Source organism: Humulus lupulus, chromosome 3, assembly GCF_963169125.1.
Source record: "Humulus lupulus chromosome 3, drHumLupu1.1, whole genome shotgun sequence".
Lineage (NCBI taxonomy): Eukaryota > Viridiplantae > Streptophyta > Magnoliopsida > Rosales > Cannabaceae > Humulus > Humulus lupulus.
In genome coordinates, this window is record NC_084795.1 from 217,759,783 (window position 1) to 217,780,768 (window position 20,986).

A 20,986-nucleotide genomic window follows, 5' to 3' on the forward strand; every position below is an offset into this window, starting at 1 on the left:
TTACATGCAAGCAGCAATGCTTGCGGTGTAAAGGCTTAACTCTTGGTGTTATAATATTTTTACTTATTATAACGTTTGTGCGTATGACCGAACTCAGCATAGTACTTTGTCATGATTTATCAAAACATGTATTTTGAAAAAATACTCTAAGTACTTGAAGCATGCTTTCACTCATTTTGTTCATGTGTTTACATACCTTGAGAGTATGCTTTGCTATCGATGTGCCTTATATGCCCCCCAAGTGATCGAGGAGCTTTAGGTCCTTGGTCACTTGCCTTGACCATGGCCTGTCCGAACATTCCTGTTCGTGCAGAAAAATGATACTTGTAATACAGCAAAACAACACACGTAATGAACAAATACTTGTAAATGTAAATTCACAAAGGTTGGCAAGAACGACTGGCTGAGCACAGTCCCTTATAATTTCGTATTAAAAATGGACTAATCATGTCTTTACGAATGATTCTGAAACAAAATCTTACATATACGAGCAGTTAGCCATACACCGTGGCTAACCCTCTTTGCAAAACTTGTAAAAATTAATAGAAAATTTTGAACAAGCCAGTCCTTTAAGAAGGGCTGTTTATTGGTAATACTTGCGCATGTGTTCTCCATTCCAGTAACGTGGAACGAGATCTCCGTTTAAGCGTGCAAGTTTGTAGGTGCCTGGGTGAAGGACTTCTTCAATCTGGTAAGGTCCTTTCCAGTTAGGTCCGAGCACGCCAGCAGTGGGGTCGCGGGTATTCAAGAAAACTCGTCGTAACACCAAGTCTCCGACGTTGAATCTTCTTTCTTTAACTTTGGAGTTAAAGTACCGGGCGACTTTTTGTTGATAAGCAGCAACTCGGAGTTGAGATTTTTCTCGTATCTCATCAATTGAGTCTAAGGACTCTAGCATTAGCTGGCTGTTTTGCTCATGATCGTATGTTAAACGCCGATGTGAGGGGGGATTTATCTCGACGGGTAACATGGCCTCATACCCATAAGCTAAGGAAAATGGGGTGGGTCCTGTGGCTGTTATATGAGATGTTCTATACGACCAGAGGACTTCAGGTAGTTGTTCTGGCCATGCTCCTTTCACTTCTTCAAGTCTTTTCTTCAGGGTGTCTTTGAGGGTTTTGTTTACATCTTCGACTTGCCCATTCGCTTGGGGGTGTGCGACTGAAGAAAAGCTCTTAATTATCCCATGCCTTCCGCAGAAATCGGTGAATAGGTCGCTGTCAAATTGGGTACCGTTGTCCAAAACTATCTTTCTGGGCAGACCGTAGCGGCACACAATGTTCTTGATGACAAAGTCGAGAACTTTCTTGGTCGTTATGGTTGCGAGTGGTTCAACTTCGACCCATTTTGTGAAGTAATCAATTGCTACAACTGCGTACTTTACTCCTCCTTTTCCTGTTGGCAGGGATCCAATTAAGTCTATTCCCCATATTGCGAAAGGCCACGGGCTCTGCATCTGCTTTAGCTTGTTTGGAGCTGCTCGTGGGATTTTGGAGAATCTCTGACATTTGTCACACCTTCGTACGTACTCCATTGAATCCTCGTTCATCGTTGGCCAAAAATAGCCCTGTCGGAGAATTTTTTTCGCCAAACTCTGCCCCCCAGCGTGATCTCCGCAGAAGCCTTCATGCACTTCTTTCATGAGTTCCTTAGCTTTTTCTAACGTGATACACCTGAGCAGTGGCATTGAGTATCCTCTTCGGTACATAACACCGTCGAGCAGTATGTACCTAGCAGCTTGTCTTTGCAGAGTTCTGGCCTTGTTTCTCTCTGCTGGCAATGTCCCATTTGTCAGATACTCCAGGTAAGGCACCATCCTTGGTTGCGGCATATGAGCCTTTATTGTCTGGAATGCTTGCTCGCAGTCTTCCGTCCATTCAAACTTCTTATTTCCCCTAAGTAGATTGAAGAATGGAACGCACTTGTCAGTTGATTTTGAGATGAATCTACTAAGGGCAGCTATCCTTCCGGTCAGGCTTTGGACATCATTGATCTTTTCTGGCGACTTCATATCGATCAGGGCTTTTATCTTGTCAGGGTTGGCCTCGATGCCCCTTGAATTTACTATAAACCCTAAAAACTTTCCTGACCCGACTCCAAAGGAACATTTGAGGGGATTCAACTTCATATGGTACTTGTTTAACACATCAAAGCACCTTCGCAAATCCCTCACATGTCCTTCAGCCTTCTTGGATTTTACCAGCATGTCATCCACATATACCTCCATGCTAACTCCGATCAGCTCCTTGAACATGTGGTTGACTAGTCGTTGGTAAGTCGCACCTGCGTTTCTTAGTCCAAAAGGCATTACCTTGTAACAATATAAGCCCGTATCGGTCCGAAAGCTGGTATGATCCTCATCAGGGGGATGCATGCTGATCTGATTGTAGCCTGAATACGCATCCATGAACGAAAGGATCTCATGCCCAGCAGTTGCATCGACTAGCTGGTCGATCCTCGGGAGTGGGAAGCAGTCTTTTGGGCAGGCCTTATTGAGGTCTGTAAAATCCACACAGGTCTGCCATTTGCCATTAGGCTTGGGGACCAGCACCAGATTGGAGACCCACGATGGATAAAACGCCACCCTGATGAACCCATTTTCTTTAAGTCTTTCGACTTCCTCTTTCAAGGCTCTCGATCTGTCTTTATCGAGCAGCCTTCTTTTTTGTTGCACCGGTGGAAAGACTTTGTTCACGTTCAGGACATGGCTGATCACTGCAGGATCTATTCCGACCATGTCTTTATGCGACCAGGCGAAAACTTCCTGGTTCTCTTGCAAGAATTCCACCAGCGCCTGCTTTGCAGTAGGTTCTAAATTCTTCCCAACCCTTACGATTTGGGTCGGGTCTTTTTCATCGAGCTGGACCTCCTCCAGGTCCTCGACGGGTCCAACATTTTCTTCAAAATCCCCAAAGCGAGGATCCAAATCCATATCCTCACTTTGGGCAACACCCTATTTGGTGACTTTTCCACCTGATTGGGTTTGTCTGTTTTCCGTCATCTGCAATCGTTCTGGGGTAGCGCTCCTCAATGCTCCACTTTTTGCCTTTGTGATCGAGGCGTTATAGCACTCCCTGGCTTCCCTTTGGTTTCCCAAAACGCATCCTAACCCTGTGTCTGTTGGGAATTTCATGGCTAGATGCCACATGGAGATGATGGCTCTCAGTTCAACCAGTATGGGTCTTCCAATAACGGCGTTATACGCTGAAGGACAATCGACCACTACAAAAGTGGCGAGCAATGTCCTTGAGGCAGGCGCTGTACCTGTTGTCACTGGGAGTTTGATCATTCCGGCTGGTGCGAGTCCTTCTCCAGAGAAGTCGTATATGGTTTGATTGCAGGGCTCCAAGTCCTTCACGGACAGCTTCATGCGTTCCAGCGTTGATTTATACAGGATGTTCACTGAACTTCCTGTATCGACCAGTACTCTTTTTACCATCATATTGGCCATTTGGATGTCCATGACCAGCGGATCGGAATGCGGGAACCGGACGTGTTGGGCATCACCCTCAGAGAAGGTTATCCCGCATTCCTCTGAGCGGGCCTTTTTCGGCGCTCGGTCCTCCACAGTCATCATCTCGATGTCCTGGTCGTGGCGTAGAGTTCGAGCATATCGTTCTCTAGCCTTTCCGCTGTTTCCTGCGAGGTGCGGGCCTCCACAGATGGTTAAAAGTGTTCCGGCTACGGGGGCAGGCTGTAATGGTGGCGAGCGTTGGCGTGTGGACGTCTGCTCGTTGCCACCTGGAGCTTCTCGTTGGGAAGTTCCCGAGGCCCGTACGTACCTTCTCAAGTGTCCTTGTCTAATGAGGAACTCAATTTCATCTTTTAGCTGGTTGCATTCATTAGTGTCATGTCCGTAGTCGTTATGGTAACGACAGAATTTGGTAGTGTCTCTTTTTGAAATGTCTTTTCGAATGGGCCCAGGTTTCTTGTAGGGCACACTAGAGCTTGTAGCCTGGTAAACCTCTCCTCGAGACTCAACGAGGGCAGTGTAGTTAGTGAACCTAGGTTTATAACGATTACCCTTGGCTCGTTTATTGTCGGAGGTGGAAGGCTCATTGTGTGGCCGTTTCCCACCATTCTTGCCATTACCGTTGCCGTTTCCGTTGCCCTTGCCGTTGCCATTTGGTTTGGTGCCATTGGCGGCTTTGGCGGGTTTGGCAGCCTTCTTACCCTTGTTCGAGGGTTTTCCATCATCGGCAATGGCTTCTTCGAACTTGATATACTGATCAGCTCGGTCTAAGAACTCCTGGGTGGTTCTAACCCCATCCTTACGAAGACTTTTCCATAGGGGCGAACGGCGCTTCACTCCCGCGGTTATAGCCATCATTTTTCCTTCGTCCCCGACTGTCTTTGCTCCGGCTGCCGCTCGCATAAAGCGTTGGATGTAATCTTTTAGTGATTCTCCATCTTGCTGGCGGATCTCAACCAGTTGGTTTGCTTCGGTCGGGTGGACACGACCTGCGTAGAACTGTCCGTAGAACTCCCTTACGAACATTTCCCAGGAAACTATGCTTGCAGGTGGGAACTTAAAGAACCATTCCTGCGCGGCTTCAGAAAGTGTTGCAGGAAAGATCCTGCACCGAGCGTCTTCGGACACTTTCTGAATGTCCATCTGGATTTCAAACTTATTCACATGCGAGACGGGATCCCCGTATCCATCAAAGTTTGGGAGCGTAGGCATCTTGAACTTGCCGGGAGTCTCTGCGTTGGCTATTCTTTGGATAAATGGAGTGCCTTTTCTTCTATCGTGGTCGATGTAAGAGGTCCTTCCTTCGACCAGCTGTTGTACAGCCTGATTTAGTGCGTCTATCTGGGCTTGCAACGCAGTAGGAATAGCTATGGTCTCAGCTGCTGGGGGGATGTTCTCACCATGCTTCTCTCGACGATCATTGAGTATGTCTCTTAGATCTTCCTCTCTTCTCCGTTGCTCGCTACCTCCGAGCCGGTTGAAGACATTATTTTACCTGGGTTGCCCCCCAGCATCTTGTCTATTTGGTTGATCATCTTGAGGTATTTGGCTCCTGCCTTTACCTCTATTTCCGTTCCTTTCATCAGCATTGTCCTTGCCTGAGTCAGCCTCGTTGTAGCCGTGGCCATCTTTGAACTTTGACCGGCTGTGGTAAGACTGGTTGTTCCCTCTATTCCCGTCTCTGGCAGAAACACCCCGAGCGTTAGAGGGTGGCCTGCGCTGGTCGCGATGTCCCCGCGCATTATCATGCCGTTGGGATCCACGGACCGCAGAGCCTAACTCCGAGTCTCTCCTGTTACCAGGAGGGTAGTGACCCCTGTTCGCTTGGTGTGGCCCATCATTCTCACGGCGTCTAGGACTACGAGGCTGTCGCTCGGCCCTATTCTGCCTTTGCTGCGGGGGATTACCTCGAGCAGCGTGGGATGGAGGATCTGCCTCGGGGTCCAGTGGAACATCGTCATGAGGCATCTGGGGCTGTTCAGGCCTTTGCGGACTTGAAGGATGGACTGGTGGGCTAGGATTGGGACCTCCCTGGGGTGGCCCATTTTCAGGTTGATTAGGTTGCGAGGCAGGCGCAACCTGATTTCTGGCCAACAGCAAGGCTGCTTCAAGGGCTGCCATGGCCTCAGTCTGGCGGCAATCCACCTCCGCTTGTCTCTCGCTTAACTCCGCCCGCTGACGATCAAGCTCCTGCTGCTGCCTTGCCATAGCTTCTGCGGCAGTCTCTTGATTGGCTCTCAGACTAGCCAACTCTTCCTGCAACGCGCCCAGGGTGCTCCTCAAAGTCGCATCGTCCATTTCCTCCTCTTCAAAATCTAGCTGCGGCTCATCTTCCGCCATGCTTGCAAGGGGAGGAGGAGGTGGCGGATTCGACGGTGCAGCGGCGGCGATCTGAGCAGCTTTCTTCCCTGCTTTCGCCATTAGTTTTATCAACAACGATGAATCGTCCTCTCAATGAAAGCACCAGAATGTTGACCCACGATTTAGCCAACTGACACGGAGTCAAAATACGAATGATATAGACGAATATATATAGATAATAACGTATTGACAAAAGTAAAGAAAACACAGTAATTTATAGTGGTTCGGCCCCAGAATCTGGTAATGACCTACGTCCACTTAGAATGATATTGATATGGGATCAAAAGTGTGATCAGAGAACTTGGGTTCAATGAGTTTCAACACTCCTCATAAACAATACAAGTTTTCACAGATAATTTCTATATCTCTATGATTTCCGGGCTCCAAAAAGTCCCTTCCCATGAGCCATCTCTTGCTTTTTATAGGCTCATGGAGGGTTGCCCAATATTGTTATAGATATTATCCCCTGAATCATGGGATATTCAGAAGATTGCATGAAATAAATTCGGGATACATAAGATCTTTCCATAAATGTTGTTTTGCCAGCGGAACCACCGACCAGTCTGGTCGTGGTAAAGACAGGTCTGTCCTGCTTCTGGTGTGTCTCCTGGTCGATACTCTAGCAGACGCTCCAGGTGTCAGGCACGTGTCAAGAGATTATTCGCCACGTCACAAATGCTAATTTATTGGATAACAAACTTGATCAGTGCTTCTCTATCACAATGATCTATTCTACATGGAATCTCCAGGCATATTGGTAGAAGAGGGATTGGAAGAAGGTTTGGTTCCCCCAACATGCAAGTTCTCATGGCCCTCTTCCACACATATATTCTTTTGTGCTCTTTTGAAGAAGTCATCTAAGTCTGTAACCTCTCTCTTGAGCATGTTATCCCTTAACTTTCTTTTTGGACGAACTCCGGTTGTGATAGCCATCTTGAGCTCTACTTTAGTTGAACTTCCCACCTTAATTGTTTCTATATTGAATCTATGGATATAGCTCTTCAGCCTTTCACTTTCACCTTGTTTTATGTTAGCAAGGTTGGTACTTGGCATAACATAATCATGGATCGCGTGGTGATGCTGAAGAAATTCGCCACAGAGCTGCTACCATGACTTGATGGTTCCTAGCCTTAACCTCTTGAACCACTTGTACGCATCTCCTTTTAGTGTAACGGAGAAACAATGGCACCTTGCCCTATTGTTGACCCCCCTTAACTTCATCAAGTCATTGAAGACGTCTATGTGATACTTAGGGTGGGGAGTTGTTCAACCTGGATTTCCCTTGTGAAGGGCGACTCACAGTCGAACTCATCTTCACCACTGTGCCCCCAGATGCAGTGACCATCTTGCGTCGAAGGCTTTTGATTTCGATGTCTAGTTCCCTTCTCCTTTGGTTCAAGAAGTCTCATAGGTTCTCAGGGATCCACCATTGGAGCTACGGCGGGTGCGGTTCTTACCTCGGAACCTTTCTGGTTAAGCTTTTCCCTTAAGTCAAGTGGAGTTCTTTTGGAGGCGGTCTTGGGTTCGGAGCTCCAATAGGCAGGGTTCCCGTTAGGTTGCAACGTTGGCATAGAATCTTCCTTGCATCTCGGGGGAGGGGTATCACTAGTGGAGAGTCGCGTTTTTCCACCGTCCATGGGTATGGTGGTTTCTCATTGTACATGTTCCCTCTATTTATGCTTATAGAGGGGAGCATTAGAGTTTCATTGTAACAGGCCGTCGAGTACCTCTTGCATGTTATCCATGGTGGCCTGCAATCTTTGGTTTTTCAAGTGCAGGTCACATATTTCATCTTTGTAGCGACGGGTTCGGGAACGTGAACTCATTTAGTGTACTCGTGGGCACTTACCATGTCTCTGTTGGGAAGGTGAGTCCTACAACCCTTCATTAGAGTGGTGGCTTGTGCTGCAGGGTCTGGTGTATGATGAATGGCTGAGGATGATACTTTTTCCTCTTTACCATTTATGTATGGGCAACTCTGGTGCACCTCCATTCATCGGCGGGGGAGGATCCCTTATGGATGCCCTTAGCTAGGTTTTGTCTAGGTGAACCTCCACTTCTTGGTGGTCTTGTCGGCGTTTTGAATGCCTTTGCATGTTTCCTTACTGAAATTAATGGAAGAACTATTGTTTGATAGTTGTTCTTCCCACAGACAACGCCAAATTGTTGACGGTGAGAACTCATCAACCATGTTAGGTCGGAAAAATCAAAGTATAGAGCTTATAAATGAAGAACTTAAAGAACTTAGCAAGAAACTTAGAAAATAGTTGGAGAAGAAAATGGAGAAAAGAACCTATATTTCTTTTGGTACAAAGTTACAATGATTTTCCCACCCTTTTGCAAATGGGGTATGGAGCTATGTATTGAGGGGCTCTAATGACCCATGGTGCATGTCGTCCCAAGGGGACAGGGAGATACTCTGATGCTACATGTGATCGTTGTGCAGGTGGTAGTGGTATTTGAGGAGTGGTGGTTAGAACCAGTATATGTCAGAGACTTGCAGGTCATGCTTCTGGCCTTGTACTATGTCATATCACCACCACTTGTCTGGTATGAATGTCAGGAGCGTGGTAGTGAAGTTTTAACCACGTACCATTCTTGTACTGCCACTACTTGTCTGGTGTGGATGTCTGATCTGTGTCTTGGTTCTTGGTAACCCGTACGTACTTATATAGATGCATTTTGATCATACTTCTTGTCCCTTTCTTTATCCTCCTTAGGTAAGTATGGTGAAATTTTTTCCACTTATACTCATTGGGAGTGTGGAGTTTATGAGTGCCCTTTGAGTTCAAAATGGCATTGTGTTTAACACCAAGTGTTCACATCATAGGAATACATAGGAAAGATCCTAGCTACTAAGAAAAAGACAAGATACGAGGCAGGGCGGTGAGGTATGTAAAATGTGGTTGGTTGCTGAAGTGACATCTCGACATTACACGCGAGGTGGGTATCTTGGATGCATGACCGAGGTATGTGTTTAGGTGCATATGGGTGAAAGGGCCTTGCGGCGTACATAGATAGAAGGGACTCGCGTGGCCCATAGGCATGGGGGTCTGCGAGGTGCACAAGGCGGGAGTCTGCAAGGCGCATTGGTGCGGGCATTTGCAAGGCGCACATTGCCCGGGGTTTGTGAGGCGCATAGACATGGGTCCAAAGAGGTGCAAGGGCATGGGTGTCTGCGAGGCATGTGTGTCCAATGAGGCGCATAGGCGCGGGTGTCTGTGAGGCGCAGGGATCTGCGAGGTGCTTGGGCACGAGGTCCCAGCGAGGTGCATGGGCGCGAGGTCCCAACTAGGCGCATGAGCGCGAGGTCCTTGCAAGGCGCCTAGGTGTAGTGGTCCCAGCTAGGCGCATGGGCGTGAGATCCCCGCAAGGTGCCTAGGTGCAACAGTCCACAAGGTGCATGGGCATGACCGTCCATGAGGCGCACAGGTACAGGGGTCAGCTAGGCGCCTTGGTGGGAGGTCCCAGCGAGGTGCATGAGCACAAGGTCCCCGTGAGGTGCCTAGACGCAATGGCCTTACGTGGCACACATGCATAAGGGTCCTCGTGAGCTCACTCTTGTGGGATAAGGAGGTCAGCTCATTGCATGAGATGAAGGCCTTGGGGCCAAGATATGCCAGAGTCTCACTTTGCGTAGACATAAAGACCTATGCAAAACATGGTGTCGCGTGATTATCTTGGAGATTTGAACGCGAGTTGTGGTCTTTACTTGGTGTGGAATTCTGGCATCCACAACAGGCTAAAAAGGCATGGCCTGAGGAGTTACCCCAGATACTCTGGGCTTACCGAACTAATGCTCGGATGTCCACCAGCCACACACCTTTCTCCATGGCATACGTATGCGAGGCTATGTTCCCAGTTGAGGAAGCTATTCCCACTCATCGATGCACCACCTATGAATTGATGACTAACCACGAGTTACTTCAGGACTCGTTGGATATGGTCGAAGAATACCAAGAGTTGTACTAACTCTGGGTCGCTTCCTACTAGCAAAAGGTCACTCGATACTTCAATTCCAAGGTGAAAGATAAAAAATTATCGGTGGGAGACCTCATCCTTAGGCGAGTGTTTTTGGCTACCAAGGATCCAGGAGTAAGAGTGCTATGCACCAACTGGGAAGGCCCATACCAAGTCGAGGAAGTCTTCAGACCAGGAACGTACAAGTTAGCTAGGCTAAATGGAGAATTAATTCCACATGCTTGGAATGTCGAGCACCTTTGCCGATATTACCAGTGTTATTTTAAGGAATTTTTTTTTTTCTCTTTGTATTTCCTGCCTTTACTATTTCATGTTTTACTATGTAATGGACAATGAGTAATCCTAAAACACAATATGAGGAATTTGAGGAAGTTTTTGCTTAAATTATGCATCAAAATTGGCACCTCATGTGACTCACCTAAACACCCATTAGAAGTGATTACAGATTCTAATATCCAATCACTTGGGGGGCAGATGAGTAGGGCTCGAATCACTCAGAAGCAACAGTTTTAGCAAATGAGACCAAGGAAAAACTTAGTCGAAAGGCACCTGAAAGGGGGACCATAGATTGTTTCGAACCCTAGTGTCGACAATAAGTATGCTAAATCTTGAACTCAGTCCCTGCAGTGCTTTAAGGCCTGAAGTCAATGCGAGAAGCGACGATCCTAAGCTTTGAATACATAGGTCAACTCTAATAACAGGAACCTAAAAGGTGTACCTCAGAGTTGAGAAGAGAATGTACTAAAGCTTAGACATTTGAGTTAAAGTCCTACAAGACCTAAGTTCATCCCGTGGCCTTAGTGCCAAACTAACAGTTACCTGAATAACTCAAAACTTACACAAAAGTGTAGACCTAGGTTTAAATTCATATGATCGCATGTGCTAAGAATAACCTAAAAATGGATGCGACTAACGTTGCAATATTAACAAGTCACTCAAGTGTGTAAAAGGGCTAGGCATAGGGTTTCCCAATGCCCCGATTTAGTTGAACCATTAAGGAGTAAACCTATGCTAAGGGAGCCTGAGAGCGTCGCAAAGCTTCAGTGCCCAAGTAGCGTATGATTTAAAAAAAAAAAAAAAGTCAACTGAATTGAGAAACGACAATGATATATACAAAGGTCATTACATATTAGTTTGGGTATAAAAGGCCTCAGGAATACGAGCAATTCTAGTCTACACTCCAGAGGCCCGATGACCTATAAGTAAAATACAAACACAATTACAAAACTAATAATAAATATACAGAACATGAGCTACTGTGGGGTCGACCCATCTCCACTAGCGGGAGCCTCCGAGGCCTCGGGGCCACCCCAACAGCTAGGATAACCACATTCTCGGTGGCAGTAGGCCCGGGGTGGTCAAAATATTGTTCTCTTGAGCCTCCTCAGCCTTTAGGGGCTCCTTGTAGAAACCCCAGACATACATCTCATCGTCCCCAGATAGCTTAGATCCAAGTCGGTGTTGCAGAGCCATATGTTGAAAATGGCATCCATCACGATGGAGTCAGACTACTTGCGATACTTCTTGACTTCCACTAGGTTCTCCTCAATGACTTGAGCTATCCGAGCAATCTAAGCATTGATCCTCATGTTCAGCACTATCTCTTAGTCGATGAGATCAAATTTGTCTTTCTCTAGGGACATGACTCTGGTCTGGGCCTCCATGAGCCCCTTCTCAGCTGCCTCCCTCCAACCCTTCTCCTCCGAGAGGGCCTACACCAGCTTCTTCATCTCCTTAAGGGGGAGTGCACCATCCTTTTTTAGCTTGACCAACTCCTCCACTCACCTATGGGCCTCCACAAGCCCCTTCTCGACTGCCTCCCTCCGAGCTTTCTCCTTCGAGAGGGACTGCACCAGCTTCTTCACCTCCTTTGGGGGGAATGCACCATCCCCTTTTTTCTTGGCCAGCTCCTTTTCGGCCTTGTTTAAGAGGAAGATAGAACTTTGGAGCTCTTCATGAAGGCATTGAGTGTCCCACATCAACTCTTTCACAACCTTACTTTGCTGGATGGTGAGGAGAGCCATCTGCAAAGAACATGGGAGAAAAAAATCAACGACGAGAATAGTAAAAGTTAGAAAAAACAAGAGTAAGTTAAGAGAAGCTATCACCGACTAACTCTGAGAAAGGTGGGTAATGTTCTACTCCCTTAGTTGGGCCCATCGCTGAGGCGGAATGCTCCCTATGATGTCCCCCACAGTCACGAGTAGCCTGGAAGCCCATGGGCAACCTCCTCCCTAAGGTTGCATAAATATTCCTTAAAGCTGGTGTGGGTTGAGGCCTCTGAAGCATCTTGCCCCACCTCGGGGGTGACCGTGCTTGGTACCCCGGCCGGGGGGACATGCCCTAGCGAGGCTGCTAGCAGTAGCACCGACTTCTCAGAAATGACTTTCCCTCGCTGTGCCATTCTCTCGAAGGCCTCCTGATCAACTGGAAGCCTCCCTACTTCAGCCAGACATTGTTGTGGTTGGGCTTTCGAATCTTGGTGAGGTCCCGTCATTGGAATAGAACTGGTGATAGAGGACGGAACCTCATAGATAGAAACTGACAGCCCCGCTGCCTAGGCAGCTACGGGGGCATTGGAGATAGAGATCGTGACTTTCTTTTGGGCCCCCAATGTAGCGTCCCAAATTTTCTAATAAGGCTTAGGGACTAGATTAGCATGCATGGATAGCAATAAGTGGTTTATTATGTTAATGTGTGAATTTGATGAGTGTGTGATTAGAAATGCATGTTTAGGTGAATTAAATATGCATGTGGGCCCCGCCTGGTTATTAGGGGCATGTTTGTAACTATATCCCGTTGGGGGCATACATGTAATAATTGTGATATATTTGTGATATATCTGTGTTGCACGATCCGAGACAGTCCTAGGGAGCTGTTTAGCAAGAAAGTCACAGTGGGGACGAATACCTGACTTGGGGCGAGTCGAGGGGTATTCCGGGCATTAGACATTTTATGGGGTTATCGGGTTATGAAAATAAATATTTGGAGATATATTTAAAGTTAGAGTGTTTAGGAGGGAATATCGGGGAAATTTACCATTTTTCCCCCAGGGACATTTTTGGTACCCCGAGCCTTTGAGGTAACCTTAGAGACTTAAGTTAAATAAAAAAAATTGAGGAAGCACTTAGAAACTAAGGAACCGACCCTCTCTCTCTCTCTCTCTGTCTCTCGCTTCTTTCTTCTCCCTTGGAATCTTGGAGGTTTTGGTGAAAAACTAACCAGAGACTAAGGAATCAAGCGGGAACTTTGGGGGCTAGGAGCTTGGAACTTAGGGGATTAACTCAGAGGTTTATTTAAGCACAAAGGTAAGCTTTTAACTTGATGAATTATGTTTATTTTCTGCTGGTATTTCAGAGTTATGCATGTGAGCTAGATGAAGAATCATTCTTGAGTTTTAGATGAGGTTTGGGGTTAATTCTTGTTAGGTTTTGTTGCTGAGACTGTAGTAGAACTTATGTGATGATTGACTTGAAATGTTAGGTTGATTTTGGGGTAAATTGGCTTGAATTTGGTGGAGAAAATGGAGGATTTTTCTGGGTTTGAAGGGTTGGGCCGCGGCATTGTTCTTGCTGAGCCACGACCCTCTAGAATATTTTGGTGGCTAGGAAAAAGGGCGGGCCGCGGCACACCCTAGCTTGGGCCGCAACGTGCATGGGGTATTTTTGGGGGATTGGTTTTTGGTTGAGGCAGGCCGCGACATGGGTTTATGGGGCCGCGTCACTTAGTGTGCTTTTGGACTCCAAGGAGGTTTTAGGCTCGGGAATCCAAAAGTTAAGGCTCAGGATGGATTTTATCACCCGGATTGATAGAATTCAAGGTCCTGGAGACTAGAATTATGACCCAAAGTTATTTATTGGATTAGAACTTGATGGATGGATGTTGTTGATGCGTTGTGACTAGGTTTTCAGCGAGGCTCGGACTAGGGGACTGTGCTTGGGACATCGGTGCTTGGAAAGCTCGGGACACAGGTAAGAAAACTGTTGTACCCGTAGAGCAAGGCGAGGCCCTATAGATTGTGTTGTAGGGCGTAGCCCCATTGATTATGTTTATACGTGTTTAAGTATTTGTTTAATTATGTTATGTGTGCATATATGTGAATGAACGGCAAGAGCCAAGAACAGCGAGGGCTGGGAATGGCGAAGGCCGAGAACGGCAAGGCCAAGTACGGCATGGGGCCGGGAGCAGCGTTAAGCACGCTGAGTGCAAGTTGCCAGGGTGAGACCCTATAGGATACCTGGGATATCCTTACGGTGTAGACTGCGAACCCAGGGCCTGGTAAAGCGCTTGGGATGACATGGCCGTATGTGTTTCACATGTTGGGGTTTTGCTATGTGTTAATTGATGGTTATGCATACATTATTTGCTTGTGTGGAGTTTCCTTGCTGGGCTTTGGCTCATGGGTGCTCTATGGTGCAGGTAAGGGCAAGGGGAAAGTCGACCAACCATGAGTATGGAGAGCGTGAAGCGATGCGTACATGTTTGGCCTGCCTGGCTGCCACATCCATGGGTATTTTTGGGAGACGTTTGTATTAGACTTAATTTTGTCGTTTAGTCGACTTTAGTTATATTTTTGAGTTGTAAATATTTCTAAAACAGTATTTTGGGATCCCAAATGTTTAATGCTTTATAATATTCAATGAATGGATTTATTTTCTCAAACTATGTGACTTCTGTTATGATTAGCTGCACTTTTAACCTAAAACATCGATTAGCATGTTAATTGCACATTTTAAAATCACTTAGTAACGACTCTAAGGAAGTAGGGCGTTACACCCAAGGTCTTGTCAGTCACTTGCTTCCTCTTCCAGACCTCCAGGGCCGCTTTCCTCTTCTCGGTTATCAAGTGAGTGGAGTCCATTTGGTCTGAAATACAACAGAGGAAAAAGTTAGTCAAAGAAGAATATAATGAAGGATAAGCAAAGTATAAAAGCAATCGACTTAATTAGTCATCATCCCACCATCAGGGGTTCCTGATTCGTCATCACTTTCTGAGGAAATTAACTCCTCCACCGTCCTCTTCATGGCATCGTGAATTAAAATTAGGCCTGAGCTTGCATTGGTGCTATAATCATCGAATCCTCGAACCCATATGGTTGTGAGCTGGTCGATCGCCGCTGTGCCTGCGAGATCCCCAAGATGACGGTGATGAACTACCTTATCGACTCAATCGAGATTGTTAGAGTATTGCTCCCACGACCAATGACGGTCGACATACCCATAGCGATGTAAGGTGGGAGTAAAGGAAGAATGCCCCAGATTGTGACCCTCATTGATAATTCGGGGAGCAAGGATAGAAATTTCCTTGCCTTGATTTTCAGCCTCGTGTTGTCTCAGGGTACTCAGGTAATGATTAGGGCACTGAGCACGAACAACCTCAAACACCTCATAAATTTCATCCTCTAGCTCAATTTGGGGCTCAGGAGCGTTCCCATCTAGCTCTCGAGCATCAGGAACAAGCATCCCTAGATTGGATGCCACATCCTTAGCATTCATCGGAGGAAACTGCCAAGAGGTTTTGGAAGCCTTGTTGATATCTTCCTCCAGGGCCCTTAGGTTTGAGTCATCCATCACCGCGGGCTTGTCGACCAAAATCATAGGGAATACTTACTTGTCCCTCTGGCGTGGGTTAACAATCCTCGTCATATCCAGATGGTCTACTTTCTGCCCAGCGCCAATGAGCCCAGCTTCCCTTAGCCGTGTAGTGGTGGCAAACGACAAAATGTCCCTTTCTTTGTGAGAGAGGGCATGAATGGCCTGAGCCTTAACTAAGTACTCATCCTTCTAGTTAGGCCTTGAATATTGACCTGCCAAGGAGGAGTTCAGAAGCACAAAATAAGTAAGGGACTACAAAGCAAGGGATAAAAAAACAAGGAGGTGTCGTTGATTAATGACTCTATTGAAAGCTAAACGGAGTCGGTGATTGTTACGCTTGTCGAAGCCTATGGAGAAGAAGAACTTATATTTCAATTCGTGGGGTTTGTTCTCATTGTGATGGAGGATTTGGTAGGGCAAAGCCTACTTTGTCAACTAGTAGAACTCGTGATCTTCCTGATAGCCTTTCTTGGGGGCTGCTTTTAACCGGAAGTAAAAGTGATGTTCTTCAAGGCTCGGAAGGACCCAATTCCTCTCCTTGCAAAGGACATAGAATGCTGCCAGTAGTTGGTAGGCATTCAGGAAGAGTAGGAAGGATGAGATCCGCATCCACACTGAGAAATTGATGAAATATTGGTGGAGTGGAAGGGTCGCCTTAGCTTCTAGATGGGCCTGGCTCCATGTTGAGAATCCGTTGTAAGAGTAACCTATCGGTGATTCAGTTGATGAAGAGAATGGAGGAGATTCCATAGTGCTTCTCGATGGCTCTAAGCATGTCCATAGAGGTTATCTTAGAGGGGATGTTCTCCGAGTCAAAGTGAGTGGCCCGAGGGGGAGACTTGTCGGGTCTACTATAGATCCCACGGGTGGTAGGGCGACTAAGGGACCTACTCGGAAATTGAAACTTGACTCATCGAGCCAGGAAGTGCTAAAGCAACTCCTACTGGGGAAGAGGGAAGTCTTGTATTCGAAACTGCTAAGGTGCATTCTATGAACCCTCGATGCCTTCCTCTCTGTAGCTCTCTGAACTCGCGAGCTGCGGTTTCTCGGGAGATAGATACATGTTTGCACTCCCGATATTCTCTTTGCAAACAAAGGTTCCTGGATATTGGGGACACGTCGACGACGGGTTCCTCTTGCTCATATCAAAGTAGTGAAAGAAATTTGAAGTGGAAAGAGTGATACCCTTGTGAATGCAACTCTTCGAGGTCAGGGTCACGGGACATCTGAAAGAAAGACGAGTAGTTAAGTATTTGGTCAAAGAAAACAACACCAATGTACCCCGATTAACCACATGAAAAGATAATTTTCATGAAGAAGGGAAAGAGAGAAAAACCCTGAAGGGGAAATAAACCCTAAAAAATTCCCTTACTACAGAAGTCATAACCATCTACCAAATGATTGTTGGGCCTAAGGCATATCTCTAAACCTTGAGTTATGCACAAAGAAAAAGGGAAACTCATTGTGGGCAGAGGAGGTAGAGGCCCAATCATTCCAAGAAGCTGCTAAGGAAACCTGGTCCCAGTTTAGGGAATCTTTTCCATCACATGGGTGTACAAAACTGCAATTCAAGGAGCCAATTCAGAAGGATGGTCAAAAAATTGCTCAGTTGAATATTGAGGAAATTGAAGTTGAAGCCTCATTCTGGAAGTCTACCTTGATTTGTGTGGTGATTGGTGCTAATCCTCCATTATCAGTATTTGAAGGATTCATCAATCGAATTTGGGGAAAGCTAGGGGTTGAACGTGTGGCAAGAATTAATACTGGTTTCACTATGGTCAAATTCAAAGATGAAACAACTCGTGATTTGGTCCTGGAATAAGGGGTGATACATTTTGAAAAGAAGCCAGTAGTTCTTCGGCCTTGGACAACTGATATTGATTCTTTGAAGTCAATAAAATCAGTTCCAGTGTGGATCAGGCTTCTAGATCTTGGGTTACAATATTGGGAAGTAAACTGCTTAAGTGCTCTTATTAGCACAATAGGGAAACCTATAATGATTGACAAGATTACCAAAGAAAGATCGATGATAAAATTTGCTCGAGTTTTAGTGGACATGGAGATTTCAGAAACACTTCCTCAATATATCAGTTATATCAATGAGAGAGGTCAAGTTTTATGGAACAATTGATTGATTTTGAGTGGCTACCTACGAAATGTTCCCAATGTAAAAAGTTGGGACACACAGCTACTTCTTGCAAGTTTGAGACTGGAGTAGTTTGGAGGAAGAAGGAGTGGTTGAAAGTCCCTATAGCCGACCCTACTGAACCTAAAGTGATTGGTAATACTTCAGTGGCTGTTCAGACAACTTCAGCTCAAGCACAATCAAAGCAGATAAACGGGTCTCAACTTGAGGAGATTCCAAAAGATCAAGGGTGGGCTTATCCGAAAAAATCAGGGACTCTGAAACCAATAAATCCAGCTCCATCTCAAAAAACAAGGAATTCATTTAGTGTTCTTGAAGAACAGTAGCAGGCACTCATTGACCCTTCCCCATTATTGAATTTGAATGGAGAGTTTCAACTTAATGAGGTGGAATGTTAGAGGGTTAAATAAGAGGAATAAGCAGATGCCCATCTTAGATATCTGCGGGTTGAATAAAGTTTGTATTGGGGCTCTCCTTGAAACAAAAATTAAAGGAGAGAAGCTTAAGGAAGTTATGGGTACTAGTTTTACAGGTTGGGATTACTATAGTAGTTCGAGATTGGAGGGTAGAATTCTTTTGATTTGGAAGGCTTGCTGGGTTAAAATTGAAGCTATAAAGGATCATGATCAATTTAGTCATTGTAGGGTTCGACTTTGTACTACAGACCAAGACTTTTGCCTTACAGTTGTTTATGGCTCAAACCAGCTGGAGGCCAGGAGATCTCTTTGGACTGAGTTAGCCAATTTAACTTTCCCTATTAAACCTTGGCTAATTGTAGGTGATTTTAATGCAGTTTTTGATTCAAAAGATAGAATGGGAGCTAGGGCTATAACAATGAAAGAGCTAGAAGATGCTAGACATTGGATTGATCTTGGCATGGTGGAAGAAATGAAGATAATGGGTTCGTTTTATACTTGGTCGAACAATCAGGAAGGGGGAAATCATATCTTCTCCAAGTTAGACAGGGTGTTCTTCAATGAGGATTGGCTGGATTCTTTTCCTAATGTCAGTGCAGTTGCGAATTGGGAGGTAGTTTCAGATCACTGTGTTATCCTTTTGAAGCAATTATCAGTCCAAAAGAGGGTTTTCAACCGTTTCATTTCTACAATATGTGGATTGGCCATCCTCAATTCAAGCCAACAGTCTTGGCTAACTGGTATAAGCGTTTAAAGGTTGAGGGCCGAGGGTTAGATCAGATAGCTTGGAAACTTTCTCGGCTCAAGATGAGCTGAAGAAATTTAACTGAAGGGTTATAGGAGATGTTTTCAGAAAGTATGAGGAAAGTAAAAGAGCTTATCAACAAGCTAAATCCACTCTTTTCTCAGACCCGAAGAATCACAGTTTATGTTTGGTTGAAAGGTCCTCTTTTCTGGAGTTTAAGAAGCAGGAGAAAATATATGCCGGTTTTCTTTATCAGAAGAGTAAGATAGATTGGCTCCGTTTTGGTGATGAAAGCTCTTCAATGTTTTATGCTAGTATGAAGAAAAGGAAAATTAACAACAGGATAGTGTCTTCTGTAACTGAAGGAGGCAGAGTAGAAGATAACTACCCAAAGGTGATTAACCACTTTGTTCAACATTTTCAGTCTTTCTTGGGTTGCTCAAGTAAAACTTCAGGTCATATAGATTCTTCAATAATAGACTTGGGTCCGATTATGAACTTTGAAGATCAATTGGAGCTGATTAAGCCTTTCTCTTATCAAGATGTCAAAACTGCCATGTTTAGTATAAATGCTATCAAAAGCCCTGGTCCAGATGGTTTTGGAGCTGGTTTCTTTAAAAGTCTATGGACAGACATAGGGAAAGAGGTGTCTAAGGCAGTTCTTGAGTTCTTTGACACAGGATATATTCCTAAGTCTTTGAATAGTACTATTTTAGCTCTCATTCCTAAGGTTGATCATCCTACAAATGCTACTAAGTATAGACCTATTGCTTGTTGTGCTACTATGTACAAATGCATCTCAAAAATGCATTATCACAGACTGATTTATGTTCTTCCTAAGTTGATCAATCAGAATCAAGGGGCTTTTATTAAGAATATATCTCTTGCTCATAATGTCCTTATTCTTCAAGATCTAATTAAGGGTCATAATAGAAGACAAAGTTCTCCTCGATGCTTGATGAAGATAGATATCAGTAAAGCCTATGATTCCATAGACTGGGATTTTTTTAGAGAACATGCTGAAAGCATTCAGATTTCCTGGCCGTTTCATTAGATGGGTTATGATCTGTCTTAGAGGCTCTTCCTACTGCTTGCTTATGAGTGGTCGGATCCAAGGCAGCTTTTAGGGAGGTAAAGGGCTTCGTCAAGGTGATCCTATCTCTCCATTACTTTTTGTATTAGTGATGGAATACCTTACTCGAGTCCTTCATAAGGCATCTAAGGATAAAGGCTTCAAGTTTCATCCTTTATGGAAATCCTTAAATATAGGTTGTGTTTGGTAAAATTTTTGTTTTTAAATTTTTTAAACATAAAAATAAAAATATATTTTTGTTTTATATTTTGTTTAAAAAATTTAAAAACAAAAAACATGTTTGGTAAACATATTTTTATTTTTATTTTCTAAACTAAAAAATAAAAATATTTTTCTGAATACTATTTATTATTTAAAAATAAATATAAGAAAATTATAATAAAATTATAATAAAAAAAGATCAAATAAATCATATCCAAGTAATCTCAAAACTCAATATTTATCCAAGAGATAACACAAACTCAATATAGTCTACATAATAAAATAAAAATGTATTAACGGATAATTGTCCAAACTCAAAGTTCGCCACTAAAATCAATATTTTTTGCATATGAAAAAGTAGTTTTTTTAAAAATATATATATAAATTTTATCGACACATAAATAGCAAAGACAAAACTCTTTTTTTTTTTTAAAAAAGAAAACAACAATAGAGTAAGAATAGTACAACACAACATGAAAATGACAAAAGATCCCCAAGCCTTTTTTTGTTATCATGGGTAAATAGATTTAAAAATCAAATTGATATACAAGTGTGAACATAGACAACATTAACTAATGTTGCAAGTAATGAAAATAAGAATAATAATACCTAAAAGGACAACATTGCCTTCAACATCAATACCAATAAACTGAAATCAAGAATGCACTAAAGAAATGGAATCCTTACATATGTGTGTATATATATTTATATATACCATGACAATGTCATCTCTAGCAAAAAGAGCAACCAAATTAGTACAAGAAACAGTATACTTAAAGTTTCTCATCCTCAAAACTCCTTCCTGATCTCCTCTGATTCAATTCCATTCCGGCTCTAGCAATAGAGATGCATCACATCAATGTATACACATATACATATATATATATATATATTTATAGATTATCCTCTTATTTCTAATAATATTCATGTATTTATAATATATATGTACATACAAAAGAGTAAAAGTAGCACCTTG

General features: G+C 44.3%; 1 protein-coding gene across 1 annotated transcript; it reads left to right on the top strand.

Moving 5' to 3' along the window:
* Positions 1-17,918: 17,918 nt before the first annotated feature.
* On the top strand, positions 17,919-19,770 carry LOC133825395 (uncharacterized). Its single transcript, XM_062258347.1, has 2 exons — positions 17,919-18,711; positions 18,812-19,770. Exons 1-2 carry the CDS (start codon positions 17,919-17,921, stop codon positions 19,768-19,770), a joined length of 1,752 nt encoding a protein of 583 aa, XP_062114331.1.
* The last annotated feature ends 1,216 nt before the right edge of the window (positions 19,771-20,986 follow it).